Source organism: Hippocampus bargibanti, linkage group LG02 (genome assembly GCF_051943395.1).
Source record: "Hippocampus bargibanti isolate YZ-2025 linkage group LG02, ASM5194339v1, whole genome shotgun sequence".
Classification (NCBI taxonomy): Eukaryota; Metazoa; Chordata; class Actinopteri; order Syngnathiformes; family Syngnathidae; genus Hippocampus; species Hippocampus bargibanti.
The window spans coordinates 3,182,705-3,203,610 of NC_142735.1; the positions used below are offsets into that span (position 1 = coordinate 3,182,705).

A 20,906-nucleotide genomic window follows, 5' to 3' on the forward strand; every position below is an offset into this window, starting at 1 on the left:
TATCGATATCGGCTATATCGATAGTCCCGGTTATATCGATACTATTTCTATGCACGCACGGAGAAAATTACATGCAAACAGGGTCGGATATATCGATAGTCCCAGTTATATCGATATTTTTTCGGACTCCCTTGAATATCGATATAACGAGACTTTACTGTAATTAACATTTAGAAACTGCATTTTGTATTTCCTTGGGTTGCCTCTCTGTCATTAAAATGATATTAAAAATAGCCCTAATGATTTAACTCATTCACTGCCATTCCCAAATTTATTCGGGAATTGAAAATATGACGTGGAGCGCCATTCCCGAATTTGGTGGGGTTTTTCTTGCGGGGGAGTGCTGATAAAGTGCTGGTCAGACCTCTGGCAATGTTTTTTCCTTCCACGAGGGTTTGTCCATATGAGCGCTTTGTTCCAGCTTCAGCTGTTGTTAAAGCGCTGCATTTATCTATGTATATTGTATTGTATTGTATTGTATTGTATTTATTGTATTGTATTTATTGTATTGTATTGTAATTTGGACAGCCGCCCCCATTTCTAGCTCAGATAACTCCAGACCCATATAATTTAGGAATTAACTATTTTTTTCTGATGAAAGAAAAGACTCTAAGGTTTCTTACACTAGATTGAATGATGAATATGAAAATGAATATTCTGTGGGTCCTGGAATTTGAGTGAATATGACAAAAACCCTGGCACTGGAGTGGACACATTTTGCACGTCTTGCAGTGAATTAGTGAATGAGATACTTGTAAGAATCATCCATCTTTTCTTGATCTGCTTACCCATACAGAGGCAGTGAGGTGTGCTAGAGTCTATCCCAGCTGACTTTGGGCAATAGGTGAGGGGTTACCGGCCAATCACCGACCACTCATTGGCAAACAATCAGAATGAGAAAACCTTTATTCGTTCCACAATGGGGACATTAGCAAAACAATTTCGACGAGGATGGGATTCGAACCCACGCGTGCAGAGCACAATGGATTAGCAGTCCATCGCCTTAACCACTCGGCCACCTCGTCTGTCTATCTATGGTCATACTTATACCCAGAGACAATTTAGTGTTTAGAGCCTGATTGTCAGAAGCAGTTGGGAGGTCGGTGGTTATGTAGAATTTTTAATGTCCATTTTTAAATCGTCAGCCAACATTGACCTACTGACATAATTTCAGTTGTCCTGTTTGATGAACAAAGACAAGGCCTTAATCTTATTCACGTTGATTCTCATGCTTCTAGTTCAAACAATCACAACTAATTCTTTGAGATTTCCATTTGGTGGATTAAGGTTAAAATGGACTGTAAACATCTGTCAGTTATTGTTCAGATTATCCAGAATGTAAACTATAAACATGTGCATGTGTATTTTTCATGACCACTCAACACGTCTGTTTGGAATTATCACCACTATTGCCCCGTTCTGGGGTTAATGTTAAAATAAATTAAAATAATCCTAGTCCAAATTTCACGCACCAGTTACTGACTATATCATCTATTATATGGCGCCAGCCATGTAGATGCTTTGAAATGGTTTTTGACGTACTACAGTGATACCTCGGTTTATGAACCCCTTGGCTTACGAACTTTTCGGTTTACAAACGTTACATTTCTGAAAATTTTGCATTGGCATACGAACTTTAACCTTGGTATCCGAACTTTTTTCGAACATGGAGCTGCCTCAATGAGTGATGCGTCGTTCGCGAACGAGCCCGTTTTTCTCACAACAAAATGGCAGCCGACTGTTTTTGTCCTCTATTCCCCGCCCCCAGTCTTCGGTTAAAGCCACGTGATTGGTCAAGAACGCAGCAGTGAGGGGGGTGGTTTGAACATTAAGGAGACAGGCAGACGACAGTGAGAGTGTTTCAACTTTTATAGTTCAAAGGCAGAGTGTAGGCTGCAAGGTTAAAAGATCCCATCAATCAGGCTCCACAAACAACCCGCACAAGCCATCTGTACACTTGATGCAAAAAGCTATCAACCCAGCTAAACAGAACACAATTTATGAGGATAAAATTATCACAGAGAAAGCACCTACAAGGGATCAGTCCTCAAGATGGTTACGTTCCTCATCAAGTGTTTAATGCTGATGAAACCGGCCACTCCATTCCATCAAGCCATCAACGACCATCACAAAGGTAAATAAAACAGTACAGTTTATTTCTTTTTTAAGTATACGCCGAAACATGTCAGGTATTTGAACACCTACAATACACTGTCTGGAAGAAAAGAATCTGTTTTAAATTAGATATCAAGTAGACAGGATGAACTTAATACAACTATAGTTTATTTCTTTAATTATAATACCATATCACATTTATTATACATAAAATAAGCTATATTTTGTGTAGTTTTAAGGTTTTGAAAATTAGAAAGTAGAAAATCGTGTTTTTTGGGGACCTGGGAACGTATTATTCTCATTTTAATGGTTTCGTATGGGAAATTAATTTTTGGGATACACACTTTTCGCCTTACACACTCTGTCTGGGAACCAATTAAGTTTGTAAGCCAAGGTATCACTGTACGTCATAAAAAACTGTATTTGTCAGTGTGCATTAAATGCTCTTTGACAAAATAGATATGACAATGCGCACTGTAAGATTTAAGTGCTGGAGTCATGAGGAGTAATCGCTGCACATGTTTTCAACAAAATGTGGAAATCTTGATTGGATCCCACGAAAGCAAGAGTTTTCCAATTCTGGGTGTATTCTTTTGAAGGATAAACAACCAAAACACTTTGTTTACATTTAATCCTGCCATTTCTGTTCTGTTTGAATCACTCTGGCGGGAAAGTAGGTCAAGAATTAAAAACAGGCGAAGGACAGACGGGGGGAAAAAAAAAAGAGTGGGGCCGGCAAACTTCTCAGCATCTTCGTGTTGAATATGAAAATATATTAGAGCATAATGTGTTCAGTATGCAAGCCTGAAGGAAACCATATGAAAAAGATTCCAGACAAAGAACCCTCTGTGTTCCAGCTGACCCTCCACCCCGCCCTATCCATCGTCTGTTTCATGAGTGAGATGAGGAAGGGAGGTGGGGGGGGGGGCTGTGTGTGTATATGTCTCTGTGTGTGTATGCAGAGTCATTTTGGAACTCAAAAAAGGGGGCAGTCCACTCTACAACTGCTTCACACAGACAGACCCAGCAACGTACAGGTGAGCTTCAGTGAGCGGACCAGCAAGCGCCCCACAGCAATGAGTACTCCTACTTCAGAGTCCTTCACCTGCAGCCCATTCAATTTATCTTCAGGGGGTAAGTTGCTATCTTTGTTTACTGGGAGCAGACAGGCGACTAATTGAAACAAAGTAGGGAAAGTTTGGAGGAGATGGCAAACACCCGTTGGTTGTTGTTATGCCACTCAATAGGGAATTGCAGAGTTCTTTGTCTCACGACTGTTACTCTGCGGTGCATACAGTCATGTAACCTTGTTTTTGATGATAACTGCCAGTTATCATCATCCGTGGTGATAACGGGATGTTAAATTAGGAGAAATAAGGACTATGTACTGACTTGTATTCACGGTCTCCCCCAATGAATTGCCGTAGGGAACTGCAAGACACTTATCTGGCACTGATTGGAATATACGAACATTGTCATGACCTTTCTCTGCTGACTGACTGGGAGAAATAACACAGTCTTGGAGTCTATTCATGTTATAGATCTGACATGTGTTTCCAATTATTACTATAATCCCGGTAATACTTATTTTGAAAAAAAGTACTTTAACCTTCTCACGCTTAAAAGTTTTCATCTCATGGTGATTCCTTCTTGGCAATGGAACACACCTCTCTCAAATGTTTATCTTTGTCATTTGAACTTGTGTACAGAGGCGTACGTACAATGTGTGGTAAAGCATTGGCCGATCCGCAATTAGTTCCTGAACATAAAATAGTTTAGGAATTATACATGAGATTTTTTGGAACTTTGCCATGTTTTAGATGTCAGTCATCAAGCAGCACAAGCTGAGGCATGTTAACCATCATGTCCTCCTCCCCGCTCCCCTCCTAACCAGGATTTATGAACCAGGAAGGACAGTTTTGGAGTAGGGCCAAAAATCATCGGCCAGCTTCCCAAAAAGGCATATAATTACTTAATTTTCTGGGTGGAGTGGGCAAAAACAGCTTTCAGTATTTTTGTTGTGGATCTGTTTGTGACCAACAGGTGGCACTTTAGGGCTCCCGCTGTAGATTCACACCCGTTGGTCATTGTCTCATTAGTTTTCTGTTTAAAAGGACCAGCACGACCACTTGATGTTGAGCCATTGTTTGTTTCTGTCATTGTTTCTGTTACTGTTGTTTGCTCCAGCCATGCTTTTTGTTTGTAGCTATGGACTCTTGTTTTTAGGATTGTGTTTTGGATTTAATGTCCTTAGTATTTTGTTTACAACATATGTCAACTTCACCCTGGTCATGCCTGCTTTTTGGGGTCCTCCACAGTCACACAACCTCCATGTGGTTAGCACGCCGACTTCACAGTGCAGAGGTTGTGAGTTCAAAACACGGTCCAGCCTCCCTGCATGTGTGGAGTTTGCATGTTCTCCACGGGTCTGCGTGTGTTTTCTCCGGGTCCTCCGGTTTCCTCCCACATTCCAAAAACATGCATGGCAGGCTGATTGAACACTCCAAAATGTCCCTAGGGGTGAGTGTGACCACGGATGGTTGTTTAGTCTCAGTGGCCCTGCGATTGACTGGCAACCAATTCAGGGTTCCTCGTGCCCGAAGACGGCTGGGATAGGCTCCAGCACCCCCCATGACCCTAATAAGGATTAAGCGGTCTAGAAAATTAATTGATGAATAAAAGCTGAGAGTGTCAATTATGTAAAGATTCCTCCTCATCAACTTGTTAAGTGCTGCACCTCTCAAGGCTCAGAGTAGTTCAAACTACACAAATCATATCTAAATTCTTATGCAGCACAATATTGAAAAGATGCACATCAGTGAATCACTATGCATGCATTTTTTCTATGACCAGGTCACTAATGCATCCAGTATACAGTATGTACATAGAAGACTGACAACAGTTTATCTGGCTTTCTACATGTGGATACGGCATTCACTGACAATGAACAGGAAGACTGTGATTACACACTAAAGTGGCCTCTAGGGGCCCAGATTGTAAATGATATCCTTACCATAAATCACAGAGGTGAATGAGTGGCATGGGGATGAGATGGAGTTGTTGGTGAGCAACACAGGTGGGCACGGTGGAGTAGCTTGAAGTTCAACGTAATTGGTGGCTAGATTGAGGGGAAACGAGGAGGGATGACATCAGATACCAAGCATGAAAATCACACACAGTACAATTAGTCGGGTGTGCATTTCTCAAGAAAGCTTTGAAGCAATGCCACACGAGGCCTTGAGATGGACATGAGAACGCTGGGGTATGTATGAATAATATGTCAATCACCGAATGATATCCAGATCCATGACACATCTGTGAGACTCAAAAGGTTGCCACAAAGTCTAAACAGTACCAGCCTTCATCTGGACTTACTCTCCCCCATCACACCACTGTGTGAAATTGTGATGCTTTTTCGTTGCCGGGCACCATTTTGTTTTGACGGTCTTCACGGTTAGGACTCGCCTAAGACATTGCAGAGTGACTTCCTTTATTAATACATCGCTATCATCAAGGGTTATGGGGCAAAACCACAAAAACATCACTGGAAAGGTATTTAGTTAGAACAATGATTAAGTGACATTGGGTTACCATTGTGATTCATGAGCAAAAACAGAGACTCTTCGGGGAGATCATTATTCATGATCACGCCATCACTTATATTTGTCGACAGAGGGTTTGTGAAGCTCTTGGAGGCTCTTGTGATTAAGGGCTACGCAAATAAACTTGACTGAGTTCATTTAGCAACAGCGTGACAAGTTCCAATATCAGTTATCCTGCTAGCTACCTATCTATCTATTCCCTATATATTAGCTCTCTATTAGCTGGCTAGCTATCCAACTAGCTATCTAGCTAGCTATCTATTAACTATCTAACTATCTATCTATTTGTATCTAGCTAGCTATGTATTAACAATCTACCTATCTGGCTAGCTACCTATCTATTAGCTATCTATTAGCTATCTAGCTAGCTTTCTATCTATTTAATTTACTTCCGGGTTGAGTGAACGCTGGCGCGAGTGGCTGCCGCTGCTCACCCACAGAAAAACTTATTCTGTGACTGTAAAGTGACCTTGAGAGTTTTGAAAGGCGCTTATAAATGCAATGTATTATTATAATTATTACTATACATCTCAGAGTCAACAGCTAAAAATAGAATAGAACCGATTTTATCTTGTTAAGGCTGGGCCATGATCGCTATGAAGTTTACGAAACATCTCTGTTTGTTTTGCAGGTTACCTTGGAGAGGACATGCTTTCATGGATGGATTAGATAAAGTTGCCTTTTTGCACTGAGCCACAAGATTCTTTTCAACAAGACTTTGAATCTGAGCTAAAACAGGCTCAAAAAACAAAATATTAACTCGAAGAAAAATGAATAAACTTGGTGAAGACAAACCCAAAGAGTTGCTAGCCGGAGTGTAACACAAATCGAGGCAATGGCTTCCATAATTGTTTTTTAGTACAGGGGGAAAAAGCATTCAGCTCTAAACACTTTGTTTGGGTGTAATATAAAAAAGTAACACAGAAACCACGACATAATTGAAGAGCTTCAAAGCAAAGCCATCTTTGGAATGACCTTTGCAGAGTGAAATGTTATTCTTCACATGCACCGAACAGCAGGAAACTGCCATATGTGCTGCTCCCTTTTCATGTCACACTCTAGTTATGATCGCCAAGATAAAGAGCAGATCTTTACGCTGAAAGAAAAATAATCTGGGGGCTGGAGATTTGGATGAAGACAGAGAAGGCGTTGATGACTGAAATAGCGGCGGAGGAAGAGCAACAACGTCTGGGAAAAGAAAGGGGAGATTTAGAGAAGACTCGGCTGTTTCTCAATCGTTCGTGCCAAGATTGTGCATTTTTTTTTTGGGGGGGGGGGGGGCAACGTTCAGTGGAACTCATTTGTGGAACGTTGCCTAGGCCCTCGAGGGAGATAGTTAGATAGAGAATTAGACTTGATGAAGACAAACGCCAGAGTACAGTACTTTTTGACATTTTTCTGCATTACATTTGCAAGGATTTGTGCTGAAAGCACATCCACAGTCGTTAGTAGCCAACTGGAGAACTGAGACATTTTTATTTTGTTTTATTTGTTGTTTTTCTCCCTGTATACCAGTGAGGACTAAAACTTCGAGAGGGACCTTTGATCCAACTTGGATGAAAAGACTTTGCCTAGAGGACTGTTGTTTGGCTTCAGAGGACTGATTTGAACTTGGAGTAAGAACAAAGATGGAGAAAGGACACATATCTTTGCATCGCGGAATGAGCTGGAGTCAAGGAGGATTGCCCAAACCTATACAGGCACCAGAAGCCACCACCGCGGATGAGTGTAACACCACACAAGAAACGACTGTACACAATATGGAACAGATGAAAAGCAAAGCAAGTGAGTGTTTGTTCACCTGGTACTTTCTCTTCTCACTCGAGTAGAAGTGGGTTTTTTTCCAATAAGTATGATGTTTCTTTAAATGTGAAAGGGTTAGGCTTAGGGTTAGGGTTAGGGTTAGGGTTAGGGTTAGGGTTAGGGTTAGGCTAACACATACCATGTCTGTCTAAGCCACTTCAGCCCTTATTAAAAAAAACATAATATTGTCAAAATAATTAGGAAAAAAACACAATCAGTGTCAAGAGCCATTCCGTCTGAATTGATGTGATTGTGTGTATTAATAATAAAAATAGAACATCTCATTTATTCGTACTATCAAATAGGGTCCAATTCAAGATTTATCAACAATTGATTTGCCAAAAAACTAAACGGAGGCTCAGATGGGATGGCGCTTCTGCTGTGGGACCATTGCTGGTCCCACAGTCTGGAATGACCTGCCACTGAACATTCGGCAAGGCCCCCTTGCTGCCCATTTTGATCGAGGTTTCACTCCCTGGTGCTTTCTATTATCTTTGTGACTGCTTTATTTCCTGTACAGTGATACCTCGGTTTACGAACCCCTTGTTTTACAAACTTTTCGGTTTACAACGTTAAATTTATGAAAATATGACCTTGGCATACGCATTTTACCCTGGCATATGAACTTTTTTCGTACACGGAGCTGCCTCAATGAGTGATGTGTCGTTCGCAAACGAGCCCCTTCTTCGAACAAAAAAATGGCAGCCGACTGTTTTTGTCCTCTATCCCCCCCCCCCCCCCCCCAGTCTACGTCAAGAACGCAGCAGTGAGGGGGGTTGGTTTAAACATTAAAGAGACAGGCAGAGGACTGTTTCAACTTTGATAGTTGAAAGACAGAGTGTAGACTGCAAGGTTAAAATATCCCATCATTCGGGCTCCACAAATAACCCGCACAAGCCATCTGTATACTTGATGCAAAAAGCTACCAACCCAGCTAAACAGAACACAATTGATGAGGAACTAGATACTATTCACAGAGAAAGCGCCTACAAGGGATCATTCCTCAAGATGGTGAAAGAAGAAAGTTACGTTCCTCATCTAGTGTTTAATACTGATGAAATCGGCCACTCCATTCTATCAAGCCAATAGCACATTTATTATATGTAAAATAAGGTGTCTTTTGTGTAGTTTTAAGGCTTAGAAAATTAGAAAGTAGAAAATTATGTTTGATGGGGATCTGGGAACGGATTATGCTCATTTTAATGGTTTCCTATGGGAAATTAATTTTTGGGATACAGACTTTTCGCCTTACACACTCTGTCTGGGAACAAATTAAGTTCGTAAGCCAAGGTATCACAGTATATGATAGCTGTCTATGCTAAGCGCTTGTATGAGTGTACCTAATATTGTAGCTGTATATTGTGTTTCGGCTCATTGAATGCAAGGTCCCTGAATGTTGGCTGCACCCTTGACACAGAAACACTATAGGGTTGGCTTTAACCCCCGGGTCCATCTTTTATCCCCCCCTCACGGACCTCGCCGCAATGGGATTCACCTGGAGTTTAGGTCACATTCAGTCCAGGAGAAATTAGGACCTCTGTTAATCCCTGTCTTTCCATTCCGCTTCACACAAGAGCCGCTGGGGCCAGTGCTGTCAACCCACTCAGCCTACAGCCAGTGGCTGACGAAAGATAACATCCGAAAGGGTAATCTGACCTTTTATACACAAAATGCAGGGTGAGCCCTCTGACTCTAAAATCCTCCTGCTGTGTGGGAGTTTTCTATTCTACGGAAGGGAAGCTGACGGGGACGGGGACTGATAGCACAGGGAGGAGGTGGTGAGTTTAGAGGTGGTGAGAGAGAGTGGGTGTGGGCGATTTGATATCATGGCACTCAGCTTCAAGTTTTGTCTTCACCACAGGACAGGAAATTCCTATCCCATCCATTGCAGGTTGCCGATTATGCCCAGAGGGTTCAAAGAGGCCAGGCACTCGGGGAGAGTGCATAATAAACACATGGACGGACAGGGAGGGTAGCAAGGGTCAACCACTGGGGCTCTGTGGTCTCAGTGCACTAATCCATTTGCACATAAACTGGAGCATCTCCCTTTCCAACGAGGGTCAGACGCTTTTTTTCTGCTGTCACTCGACATTAGATGGAGATAAGCCGCTCAAAACAGGCCGATTCTCTTTAAATGTCATAACAAAAGTCAGAGCTGACATCAATAGCTTTTCTACTGCAGCCATAAGCCCTTCTGAGTTGTGTTTTGTAAAAGAAATGAAGCTGTGTTAGGAAGAGTATCGCAGAGCTGCAGGCAGACAGGCAGGGAGACAGGCAGACAGGCGGCGCAGGGTCCAGCTGCAGACACCCTCCCTCTGCTGGCCTGAAGAAAAGGAAATTGGAGCTTGTGCCACACTACAGAAAGGGAAAGGGGTGTGTGAGACCAGCAGATGCAGTTCAGCGGAAAGTTCTTTGGGACGTACAAAAACGGACGAGCTCTGAATGTGACAGGGGGAAGGTAAGAAAGAAAACCATCTGCGCTCGGGGAAACTGACCAAACTAAAAAGAAACATGGGGGATTTCAACTTTTTTCTGGTTTTTCTATTGTATGTTTGTTTGATGACATGTCTTCCAGGAAAAAAAAACGTTTTGGATTATTGAAAATCTTATGTATGGTGAGAGTTAAATGTCAAGCTGTTTATTCTAATTCATTTACATACCTTAATTTAGTCATTATATATCCTTGTAAACGTTTTCATCATTGTCTTCATGATTGATTACAGTAAAGTTAGTTTGATTTAAATATCGAGCAAACAGAAACCACTTTTAGTTGCTAGGGAGGTTAGCATTTAGCATTTATTTTGAGAACCAACTCATGATGTGAATATCATGTGCTTGGATTTGCACCTGCATGTTACCTGATAACTAATCTGGCTGCCACTAGAGGCAAATGTTTATAGTGAGGACATTTCATTTCAAGCTTCATTGTTCTGATAAAATTCACAAGACGAAAGTATTCAGTAGTCAGTCGCAAATAAAAGTCATTTTGGGGAAATGGACCAAAAGAATGCCTTAGAAATAGGTCCTGGGCCTTGAGTCCAAATTTCAATACAGCAGAGAAATGAACATACAATTTCAAAAAAAAAGGGTGTGATACCTTATATTCCCGATCACCCGAGAGCGCTCGACTGGAGAATCAATTACAGATGCATATAGAACATTCACTTTTAGTCAGTGAGAATGAAAGCCATAAGTGACATGTGTTCTACCAATCTGTAATTATCATCAACCGCACGTAATTACTTTCAAGAATGTAGCTGTCTGAATAAATCATTATCGGAACAAAGAATGAGTCATGGTTGTTGCTATTGTCATGGGAAGCTCCTGCAGGGCATACCATGACTTTCACCAGTCAAAATTACACAAATAATGTAAAATGTGTGACCAGAAATGGTCATTATTCTTTGAATGCATTATAAAAAATGCAACTGATACTCTCATATACTTGTAAGCTAAAATTATGCTTTTATTTTAAAATGAAATTAATGTATAGCGTCCATACTATAGGACATAACTTCTATTTTTGAAGCTTAAGGGTAAAAAATGATTGTGTGAGTGTCGCAGTAAGAAAGAAGGCCTGAAGTTTAAGCAGGGGTTTTCTCCATAGTGGAAGAATGCTTAGGGAGGGACTTGACCAGATTGCAGAGGAAATAACTTTGCTGCCCGGAATGGAACTTTTGAGCTCAGAAAACAAACCATAATTTCAAACAGAGGCATGTTTAATACTATCATTTTAAAGCGTCACAATGGAAAAATACATCAATGGCTTTTAAATTCTGGTCACTAAAGTGAAACTTCGTGGTTAGTTTTTCGATCAAATAATAATGCATTTATTTCATATAGTTTTCCCAAGCAGTCTCTTGGTCAGTTTCAATTTATGAAAAGGAACATAACACTTTCGGTGACCGTGAATCAAAAATATCGAATGAAGATCAGAATCAGAATCAGAATCATCTTTATTGCCAAGTATGTAGAACACACAAGGAATTTGTTTCCGGTAGAAGACGCTGCACTAGTATCGTCAAAAAAACTGCTAAGTGGCACTATACAGTTCCATTTTGGCTGATGACCTGTATAGTACCATTACTAACCAATGTGCCCCTTTACTCTTTCTTTCCCCTGGTAGATCTAAGCAGGAGTGTCAGCTTATCTGAGAAGGAGCTAAAGGAGGCCCGACAGAGGAGTCACATCATTGCTGCGCAGCTCACTGTACCTTCCGGCTCCAGCTCTAGAGGCGTGCAACTCTTCAACCGCCGCAAGCAGAGAGTCAGCGCCTTCACACTGGAAAGTGGTGGAGTGTGCTTGAAGGAGGACGCAACCGGGAATGGGAAACCCAACCTGCCATGTGGCAAACTGACATGGGCAGAGAGAAGTCGTGAGGAGAAGGACATAGACTTGAACTATCAGAATTGCACGACCAACCCACTATTCTTGCCGATTGGGAATATAGACACAACAGGCGATAATATGGAGGGACAAGGTGTCTGTTATGTTAAAGAAGATGTTGCTGAGCCGAGTACTATCCAAGAAAGACATTTCCTCCCTGTAAAAGAAATAGATGAGCAAGAGGAGGAGGAGGAGGACCAGACGGCGACAGTCAACAAAGACCTTGAAGGCAAAGTCAAGGATGAGCCTCCAACTGAAAGAGAAAATACGAATCCAATCGCAATGTGTCTTATGCAGAAAGAGGCGGCGATAAATGGAGGCTGCATCTCATCACCTCCTCTTGAAAAGCTTTCTAATGGCTGCCATGGACCGTCGACTACAGGTGTGTCTGCGACGAAGCAGACCGCCATCATCAATCGAACTGCCAGACCGTTTTTCTCACCACTGACTGTGCAGTGTCAAGAGGCAGGCAGTCCTGTCACGGACAATCTCCCGACTCATTTTGCATTCACTGCTCCCCAGCCAGTCACAGTTTCACCGCCGCCTCCTCCAGCATATCCCACGCCTCCCCTACCTGCCTTCACAAACAAGCCTCCAAAGACTGATTACTTCAGTCCACCTGTGACGACCCCCACTAACACTCCACCATCGCCTGCCTTGACTGTATCTCAGAATGCTCTTTCACTCCTTCCTCATCATGGACCCCCAACAGCTCCAAAACCTTCCACTTTTGTTCCTCAAGCTTTTCCAGAAAGGAAATCTGCGCCACCAATTAAAACAGGATTACTTGAGGATAGTGCTGCCAAACGGCCGGCTAAAAAGTCGATGTTCACGTTCAAAGAGAAGACGGTTGTCGCGCCGAACCCTGAGCTGCTGTCTCTAGTGCAAGGGGTGGATGAAAAGAAGAAACACAGGCAAAGATCTGTGCCTGAGTCCGCATCTGAGGAGGAGTTACTCGCGCTGGGTGCGGAAGCATCCAATTTCCTTGTAAAAGAGGAAGAAAAAGCTGAAGAAGCCAAAGCCCCAGAGTGGACATCCTGCCTGAAGAGCTCCAAAACGTATACAAGAATTGAGCATAAACCAGAACAAACACTAAGTGATGCGTCAGGAAAAGGTGCAGATCTTTTTGCCAAGCGCAGGTCCAGAATGGAGAAATTTATCGTTGACAACCAGAATGCGGGTCAACATCCCAGACCTCCTTCTCCAACAATGTCTTTGCCACCATCCTGGGTCTATCCATCAAATATGCCGGGTAGGGTCAAAGCTATTGCTAAAAACTCTGACATGTCTGCTCAACTTGCACTAAACATGAAAGCCCAACAGACTGCCAAGTCAAAACAAAGACAAACTGCACCAGTAACACAAGTTGAAGAGACCCCTTCTCTTGAGAATGGATGCTCCAAGATCGAGATGGACCTATCAAGACACAAACCCTACCAACTTAACTCATCCCTCTTCATCATTAATCCAGTCAAGGACCCGTTGAGTACCCTACCGAAAGGAGCGCCACAGTCCAAAAACCAGATTGTCCCTCTATCTTTTTCTAGACAGTCTTCCTTACCGAACAACACTGCTTCTCTCTTTTCTACCAAGTCTCAATCTCCTCAGTTTCCCGTGAGTTCCATCACAAGAGTAGACTACCCATCAAATCCAAGCTGCGGGAAGCCATCAACTGCTTTTTCTTCAAACCGTATGTCATCACGTCAACCGGGGAGCCAAGCTCCAAAGCCAAGTTTTTCTGCCAAGAAAGCCGGACTTGAAGCACAGGTGTGGAGGCCTTTTATCTTCTAAGAACTTTGATGCAATAACCTGGTGATTGCATCATATCTGAACTGTTTTGTTCTTCCTGCACCTTCTTGTGCATCTTCATTTTCTTCCTCCTTTGCTTTCTCTAAGCGTGTTCTTGAATAGAAAGTATTGATGTGAAAGATTTACATTAGATACATAACGTCTGTTAAAGATATATATAGGGTCATGCTACCAGCACAATTTTAGTTCGCTGACGAAGCTTTTCGGATGGGGAATGAAATGTCCGACACCTTTAAAGAAGTACAGATGACGGCTGAAGAAACCTTTGCATCCATTAGACACATAAAGCAACACATTTGTTGTTCTGTACAAGAGAAAACTAAAATGTCAATTTAAATTGAAGTCGCTAACACCCAAGGCATCAATCTGAGTAAAAATAAAAATGTGTCTTCACTGAATCAAATGAGTTTTTTTTATGCCCAGTGCTGCAAGACACGTTGGCACCAAAAAGCCTCCGACTCAGGTGTTGAAAAATAATAACTTTGCTTTACCTCTTCTCCAACATGTATTTGAGGAGCCGGGTGATGTGGTTACAAAGCAATTTGACAGGTGTGGCATCTGCCTCATGAGCTGCAATTTGCAATTTGAAGCTTCTTACTGAAGTGAAAATGCAGCTTTAGAATTCCTTTTATGTCTTTATAGCTTTAGGGTAATTTGCTTTCCTCAACAGCTTTTTTTTCACTCAAAATGTTGCTGCATACTTGGATTCTTTGATGTTAGCCATGTGCAGACACCCTGCAATTTTGCTTCCAGGACCTGCATCTATTTTCTTTTCGTGACTTCAAGCAGCAATTCCAGAATATTTTTTGTTCAAAGGAAATAATCAGTCATTGGCGATTCTTTCCGCAGAGTTTGCATGCCTGTTTCACTTCCTAAAACTTCATTAACGTTCTGTTTCAATTATATTTGAGCTGAATCTTTTCTTCTCTGATTAAAGCTTCATACCTTTACTCATTTGTGACCTCCTTTTGTTCAGATTTCAATTTCACTTTTAACGCATGGGCAATTTTTGTGGTATTCTTGCTAACACTGCAAACACTTATAACTGTCTCCACGTGAATATTTCACAACATGAGGTGTTAAATTATATTTTGCTCATCACTTCAGTATCTTGACCCTACTGGTCAAGAAGGACGCAGACATTGAAATACTCCTTCACTATTCATAAGTAGCTAAAGTTGTCATCAAAATATTATTACATTGAGATGGTGTGAACATATTTATCAACGCGTTCAATGGCTTATATTGTTCAGCCAAGTATCCTCAAATCCCTTCCTGCAAAGGCAATTCATATTCAGTGTAACCTGAGAGCAACACATAAAACTAGGTCGATTTGGGCTATCGGCCAGGCGTAGTGCACAAACACATGCTCAGGATTAAAATTCATGGCTATGACCTTAATGCCACTGTGATTATAATAAATATTATTTTGGCTGAGGAGAATCCCTGTACTGTATTTAAAAAGGCATGTGCCGTATCCCCATGTATCTCTTTCATGAGCTGGTAATGAACAAAACAATCACGATGAGTATGTGGAACTGCCAAGTTAGTCAGCTATTGCATTCTATGAAGGATTACACACTAAAAAGCAATATTTTTTTGTGGTCCAACAGAAACCAAAGGAACCCTCCGTAATTGAACCTCCCGGAGAGACTCGGCCGGGCATTACAAGGAAATACAGCAGCCCCTGTCTCGCCACTCCAACATGGATGTCTGGTCATCAAACAAAGAGTAACTCCGCGTCTGTCTCCAGTCGATCAGTCACATCACCTATTCCGTTTTCAAGGGTTACAAGATGCCAATCTCCAATGAGCAATCAAGGGATTCGGCTTTCTACAGTTTCATCAGCTTCCTCGACGGAGCCAGCGCGGACCTTGACATCCACATCTCCATACTCGCCGCCTTGGGGTTCAAGATGCCACTCTCCAATGGTCTCCCAGAACATCCAATCATCGACCAACTCCTCTGGTCATGATTTCAGATTCCAAACGTCCAATTCTTCTCGTTTGCTACCATGGGGTTCAAGATGCCAGTCCCCTGCGGTCCATGCGCAATCACCAAATGCTTTACACATTTCATCTAAAACATCCGCAAATACCTCCCCAATCTCTCCACCTTGGGGATCAAGATGCCAGTCTCCCATGGTGAGCGCGAGTGCAGAGAATTCCACCCTCTCCTCTTCTTCCAGACCTTTTCAAACATCTACAACTGCACCTCACCATTCACCTCCTTGGAGTCCGAGGTGTCAGTCACCGATGTTCATCCAGACTCTGCATCCTACCTCTATTTCAACTACGCTTTCCAAAACATCAAAAAACACTTCTCCTGTCTCGCCACCTTGGCGCTCACGTTCCCAGTCTCCTGCACTTTCTCATACAAGTTTGTCTTTCCCTTCTTCGCATCGTCTATCCATATCCTCTGCCTCCTCTCCCGTTCCCCTACCCAAAGACAGTCGCTGCATGTCCCCAATCAGTATAAATTTCGACTCAAAGGCCAACCATCGAATGTTGGCAAAGAACATAATCAATGCAGCCAAACGAAAAAACAGTCCCTCGCCAGGTGCATTGAGCGGTCATAGCTTACCTATCTCACCTGTGAGCTATGCCCTCCATGGTTTCGACTGTAAACCAGTCCAGTCACAACCTTCACCTACCTTCACCAGCCCTCCTCCGACCCCAACACAGCGGACCTGCTCTCCCGTGAGGTTGTACAACACACGCTCTCTGACTGACTCGGATGCATCCATAGAGTCCGAGGACTCGGGCCTGCGGTCACCTAGCATGCATTCTTACAACACCTGTCCCCGTGGTTGGAGCGGCAGTCTGAGGGTGAAGAAAAGCATCATCTCTACTGACCTGTGAGGTTTCAACACTTGGGGGTTTCATTGGTATTGTACACAGGGATCTTGACATGAACAAACTTTTTACATCAACTATTGTCTACACTTTTTGGCATACTGAAAGGGCAAATTTAACCAAAGATGTTTTTTCCTTAACTTCAGATTGTAAAGAATGTTATATTTGACAGTCTTACAAGCATTCCTTAGCTTCACCAGCTCGTTGGCAATGATGGATTATTCATTTTTCAATGTTATAATCACGCTTTACTGGTCAAAAGATACATTTTTAAAACATTCCTACATTATCGATGATCATATTGATGAATAATGCTCAGAATAATATGCAACTCAATGATCATCCTTAATTACACCTAGCTGCAGTATATGTCTTATAATTCACAGAAAAATTCAATACATAGTGCAATATGTGCTCAGTGTACCACAGTGTATATATGTTGCTTTACATTGCATATCTTAAAGTGAATGTAAAATTTACAGTCAGAAACCGGAGTAAGGGGTTATGTGATGTGGAATTGCTACACCCATTGATATATATATATATATATATATATATAGGGCCAGAGCTCCCAGCAAATTTTAGTTCGCTGACGAAGCTTCTCGGATGAGAAGTGAAACGTCCTTAAAATCAGTACAGATGACGGCTGAAGAAACCTTTTCATTGATACACCCATTGACTCAAATGTCTTATATGATTCCCCAAGCAAATTAAAGCATGTGTAACTTTAGAATGAGTGGGCATTTGACCAAACATCCTTCTTCAATTCTTGGAATATGAACTTTCATTCATTCTTTTTTCATTTCATTCATTCATTCATTCATTCATTCATTCATTCATTCATTCATTCATTGTTATTGTGCTACTGTTTTTAAATGAAGTGAGAGAACCTCTGTGAATGTTCTGGACACCCCTGTTTCTGCACAATTGAGCAGATGAATGCGACTTGGGGGACTCGTCATAGCAGAGATTTCTGTAAATGAAGCGCAACTTAATATAACTTCCCAGTTTTGGTCTTGCTACAAACTACATTCCATTTTACCTCAAATGTGTGAGTCCAGTTTCACCAACAATCAATAACACACACATTACTTAATTACAGTAAAGTCTCGTTATATCGATATTCAAGGGAGTCCGAAAAAATATCGATATAACCGGGACTATCGATATATCCGACGCTGTTTGCATGTAATTTTCTCCGTGCGTGCATAGAAATAGTATCGATATAACCGGGACTATCGATATATCCGATATCGATATAATGAGACTTTACTGTATTGTGTAATTGTAAACAGTCAAGAGCATTTAAAGGACAACCCACGCCTCCGGACAAGTTGTGTCCATAATTTGTAAAATCACTTCAAATGACTTCTACTGAGCGTATTTTACAAAGATTCCACGGCATATAGCTAAATTGTACGTTTTAAGACTCGCAATGAATATTCAGGAAGTCTTGTTTTTGAGTTGATTTCGATGCCTGACATGATGTCACGTCTGGAACGCCCCTGACCGAGAAAGCAACACACAATGCATTTTGGGTACTTTGGTCTGGAAACTTTGTGTTGATCCGTGTTGATGAAATTAGAAGGAAAACACATAAATAAAGCGATGGTCAATCGTTGTGTGTTGCACCAAGACTACTATTTGATACTAGTTGACACAAATTCCCAGCAGACAAATCAGCCCATTTCCAACGAAGCTTGGGCACCATCTTGTGCATTTTCTGGGACGCTACATTGGAGTCCAGACTCCTCAAAATGACACATTTGCAAACATTTATGCTTTCCTCTTCAGAACTATTTGAATCATATTCATAACTGGATGAGTAACAAGAAAGCATCTTCTCCTAATCTCAAGCCATTGATTTGATTCTAGAGCAAAGCAAGACGTCCTGGCGTGACGTCACGAACAGGGGGGCGGGACCTTCTGAAACTCAGCATCTTTGAGGTCATTTTGAAGTAGTTTTGGGACACTTTAAGTCATTTTTATTGGTGTTTTGCATTTGACTAAAAATATCAGCCTGCGTGTTTTGGGTATTTTAGATGCTATAAAACGTTTTTCTGATGTCAGTTAGAAAACAAAAAAATGGTGTCGGTTGTCCTTTAAATGATTATAATGCCCAGGCCTGTTATACACACTGATTGTTTGGACTGTCTCAAAATAACGTTTTATACAACACAGTTAGCTGCCAAAATGGATGGAACTGGTTGCGGCTTTCAAATTAACACCTTCTGCTTTGAGCATGGATCCTCAACGTGAACCCTAGACTGTTTCCGTCTTGGCCCACCAAGTGTCAGCAAACACAGCACATCACCAACCGATTTTTTTTTTTTTTTTTTTTTGAGGCACGGACACCTGCTTGGTGTTGACCTTCAACAGGATTAAACCTGTCACTGTCAATGGATGAGTTGAAGCAGGACTCTGGACAGACCAAGCACTGCTGACACCCTTCATTTGAACTTTGCAAGTATTTCTTTTTTTGAAGGCTGTGTGATTATGCAACTGCATGTTGACACAACTCACATTCCATACTTGCATGTCTGCAAATAAATAAATAAAGTGGTTACACACAAGCAAAGCCTTGTAACTTTATTTCTTGACATATGATCATTGGCTAATCAAGTTATGAGGAAAATCCCAGTAGCAAATGTCATTTCAAATACAATCCAAAGAGATTTGAAAACTCATGGTATGTAAATGTATTCTCATGAGTTCTACCTTTAAGATATTCTGAAGTTTTGCAAGTGTGCTTCACTGAAGACAGAATTCAATTTAGCCATTACCAACTCTGAAGAACATTGATAGCCCCTTAATAATGATCTAATGAATCGGATTGAGGTAATCGGACACAGACGAAAAATTGCCATTTGCCACCATCCATTAACCGGATGGGAATATCATGTGCATTCGGCAACCTACAAATTGATCCCGCACCCGCTAGGTCTATTTTGATTTGAATGTTCCTGACGTACTTTGTGAAAGGAAAGAGCGAGTTGCCAAAATAGCAACCTCTGAAGTCAAAATCCACAATTTACAGTATCTCAGGTTCCGAGACTGCCATCTGTAGGACTTTAGGAAGAAGTTCAAATGTCCAAACACATCTGGATGGAAAGGTTCCTCAAATTCAAATTCAAGTTTTTCTACTTTCATTCCGTTCATCACTTTGCTGCTGTGAAATGTAAATGTCTCCACTGCGAGACTAATAAAGGTAAATCCATCCATCCATTCAAGTACCACCTTGAGTAGTATGCAAGTATGCTTGTGGACTATAGCAGGATCCCGCGTTATTAAAATATGGTCTGAATGGGTTAGCTGTGAATATTATAGGATTGCATTGGATTTACCTTTATTGGTTTTACAGTGGAGAAATTGACATTTCATAGCAGCAAAGTTCTGAAAGGAAGAGGAAAAGAAAGAAGTAGAAAAACAAAATACACGAGCTGCTGGAAAGGCAGCCACTCTCCCTGCACCATCTTGAAGTCAAAAAGAACAAAAATAAAATAAAAAATAATATGACAATAATGACGAGTGTTGGGATTATAGTTTTCAGTGATTTTAAATTACATTGGATTACATAGACATGTTAATATGATTTCCTTAATCGTTATTGAGTATTCAAATTTTGATCAACAATTCCTTCCGTATAGGAAAAATAGGCACGCACCTCTCCGTAGTAGTGACTCATATGTCAATCGTGCAATTCAGTGAAATGAAGTCGTGCAATTTATATCGCACCAGGAAACATAAAATATTGCAGTTGTCTCGCCGGTTTTGTGTTAATGAAAATCTGGAAGATACTGAAATTCATCATTTCAGACACAGGAGGCCGCTGTTGAAGTCAAAAGCGAAAGGGAGTTCAACGCTGTGATTTTGACTGCTTGGAATACTGTACGTAGTCACATTGGAGTAATAGCCGGGGAAAATGAAGTACAGTATATACATAAAATACATAAAGTATATTCAAATTCTTTACTGCAGACACCTTCACTTGTTGCCTGTTTGTGGATCTCGTAGCCTTCATTTTGCCTTCAGTGGGTGAAATGAAAAGTATGTTTTTTTTTGCTTTAGAAAAATCACTGCTCACTTCACCATTGTAAAACATTCTTTGCCTTCAAAAGTGTGGCCTTCATTTAGCCTTCAGTGGGTGAAATGAAAAGTATGTGTTTTGGGGTTTTAGAAAAATCACTGCTCACTTCGCCATTGGAAAAAATTGTTTGCCTTCTAAAGGCGTGCGTTTGTTTTTTACAATATGTTTTGGGTCATTTGTCACCTCCGCAGTGATGTTGATGTGCACATAGTGCAAAACATTACATCTGAAAAAAAGTTACTATACCCA

The 20,906-nt window shown here is 41.4% G+C and overlaps 1 protein-coding gene and 1 non-coding gene across 2 annotated transcripts; one reads left to right on the forward strand and one right to left on the reverse strand.

Annotated features, from left to right (window-relative positions):
* Positions 1-943: 943 nt before the first annotated feature.
* Positions 944-1,025, reverse strand: trnas-gcu (transfer RNA serine (anticodon GCU)). Its single transcript has one exon. It is a non-coding gene; the product is annotated as a tRNA-Ser (tRNA).
* Positions 1,026-3,107: 2,082 nt separating this feature from the next.
* On the forward strand, positions 3,108-17,101 carry synpo (synaptopodin). The gene is made up of 4 exons (XM_089020802.1): positions 3,108-3,249; positions 6,349-7,502; positions 11,647-13,673; positions 15,329-17,101. Exons 2-4 carry the CDS (start codon positions 7,346-7,348, stop codon positions 16,574-16,576), a joined length of 3,432 nt encoding a protein of 1,143 aa, XP_088876928.1. The 5' UTR covers positions 3,108-3,249; positions 6,349-7,345; the 3' UTR covers positions 16,577-17,101.
* The last annotated feature ends 3,805 nt before the right edge of the window (positions 17,102-20,906 follow it).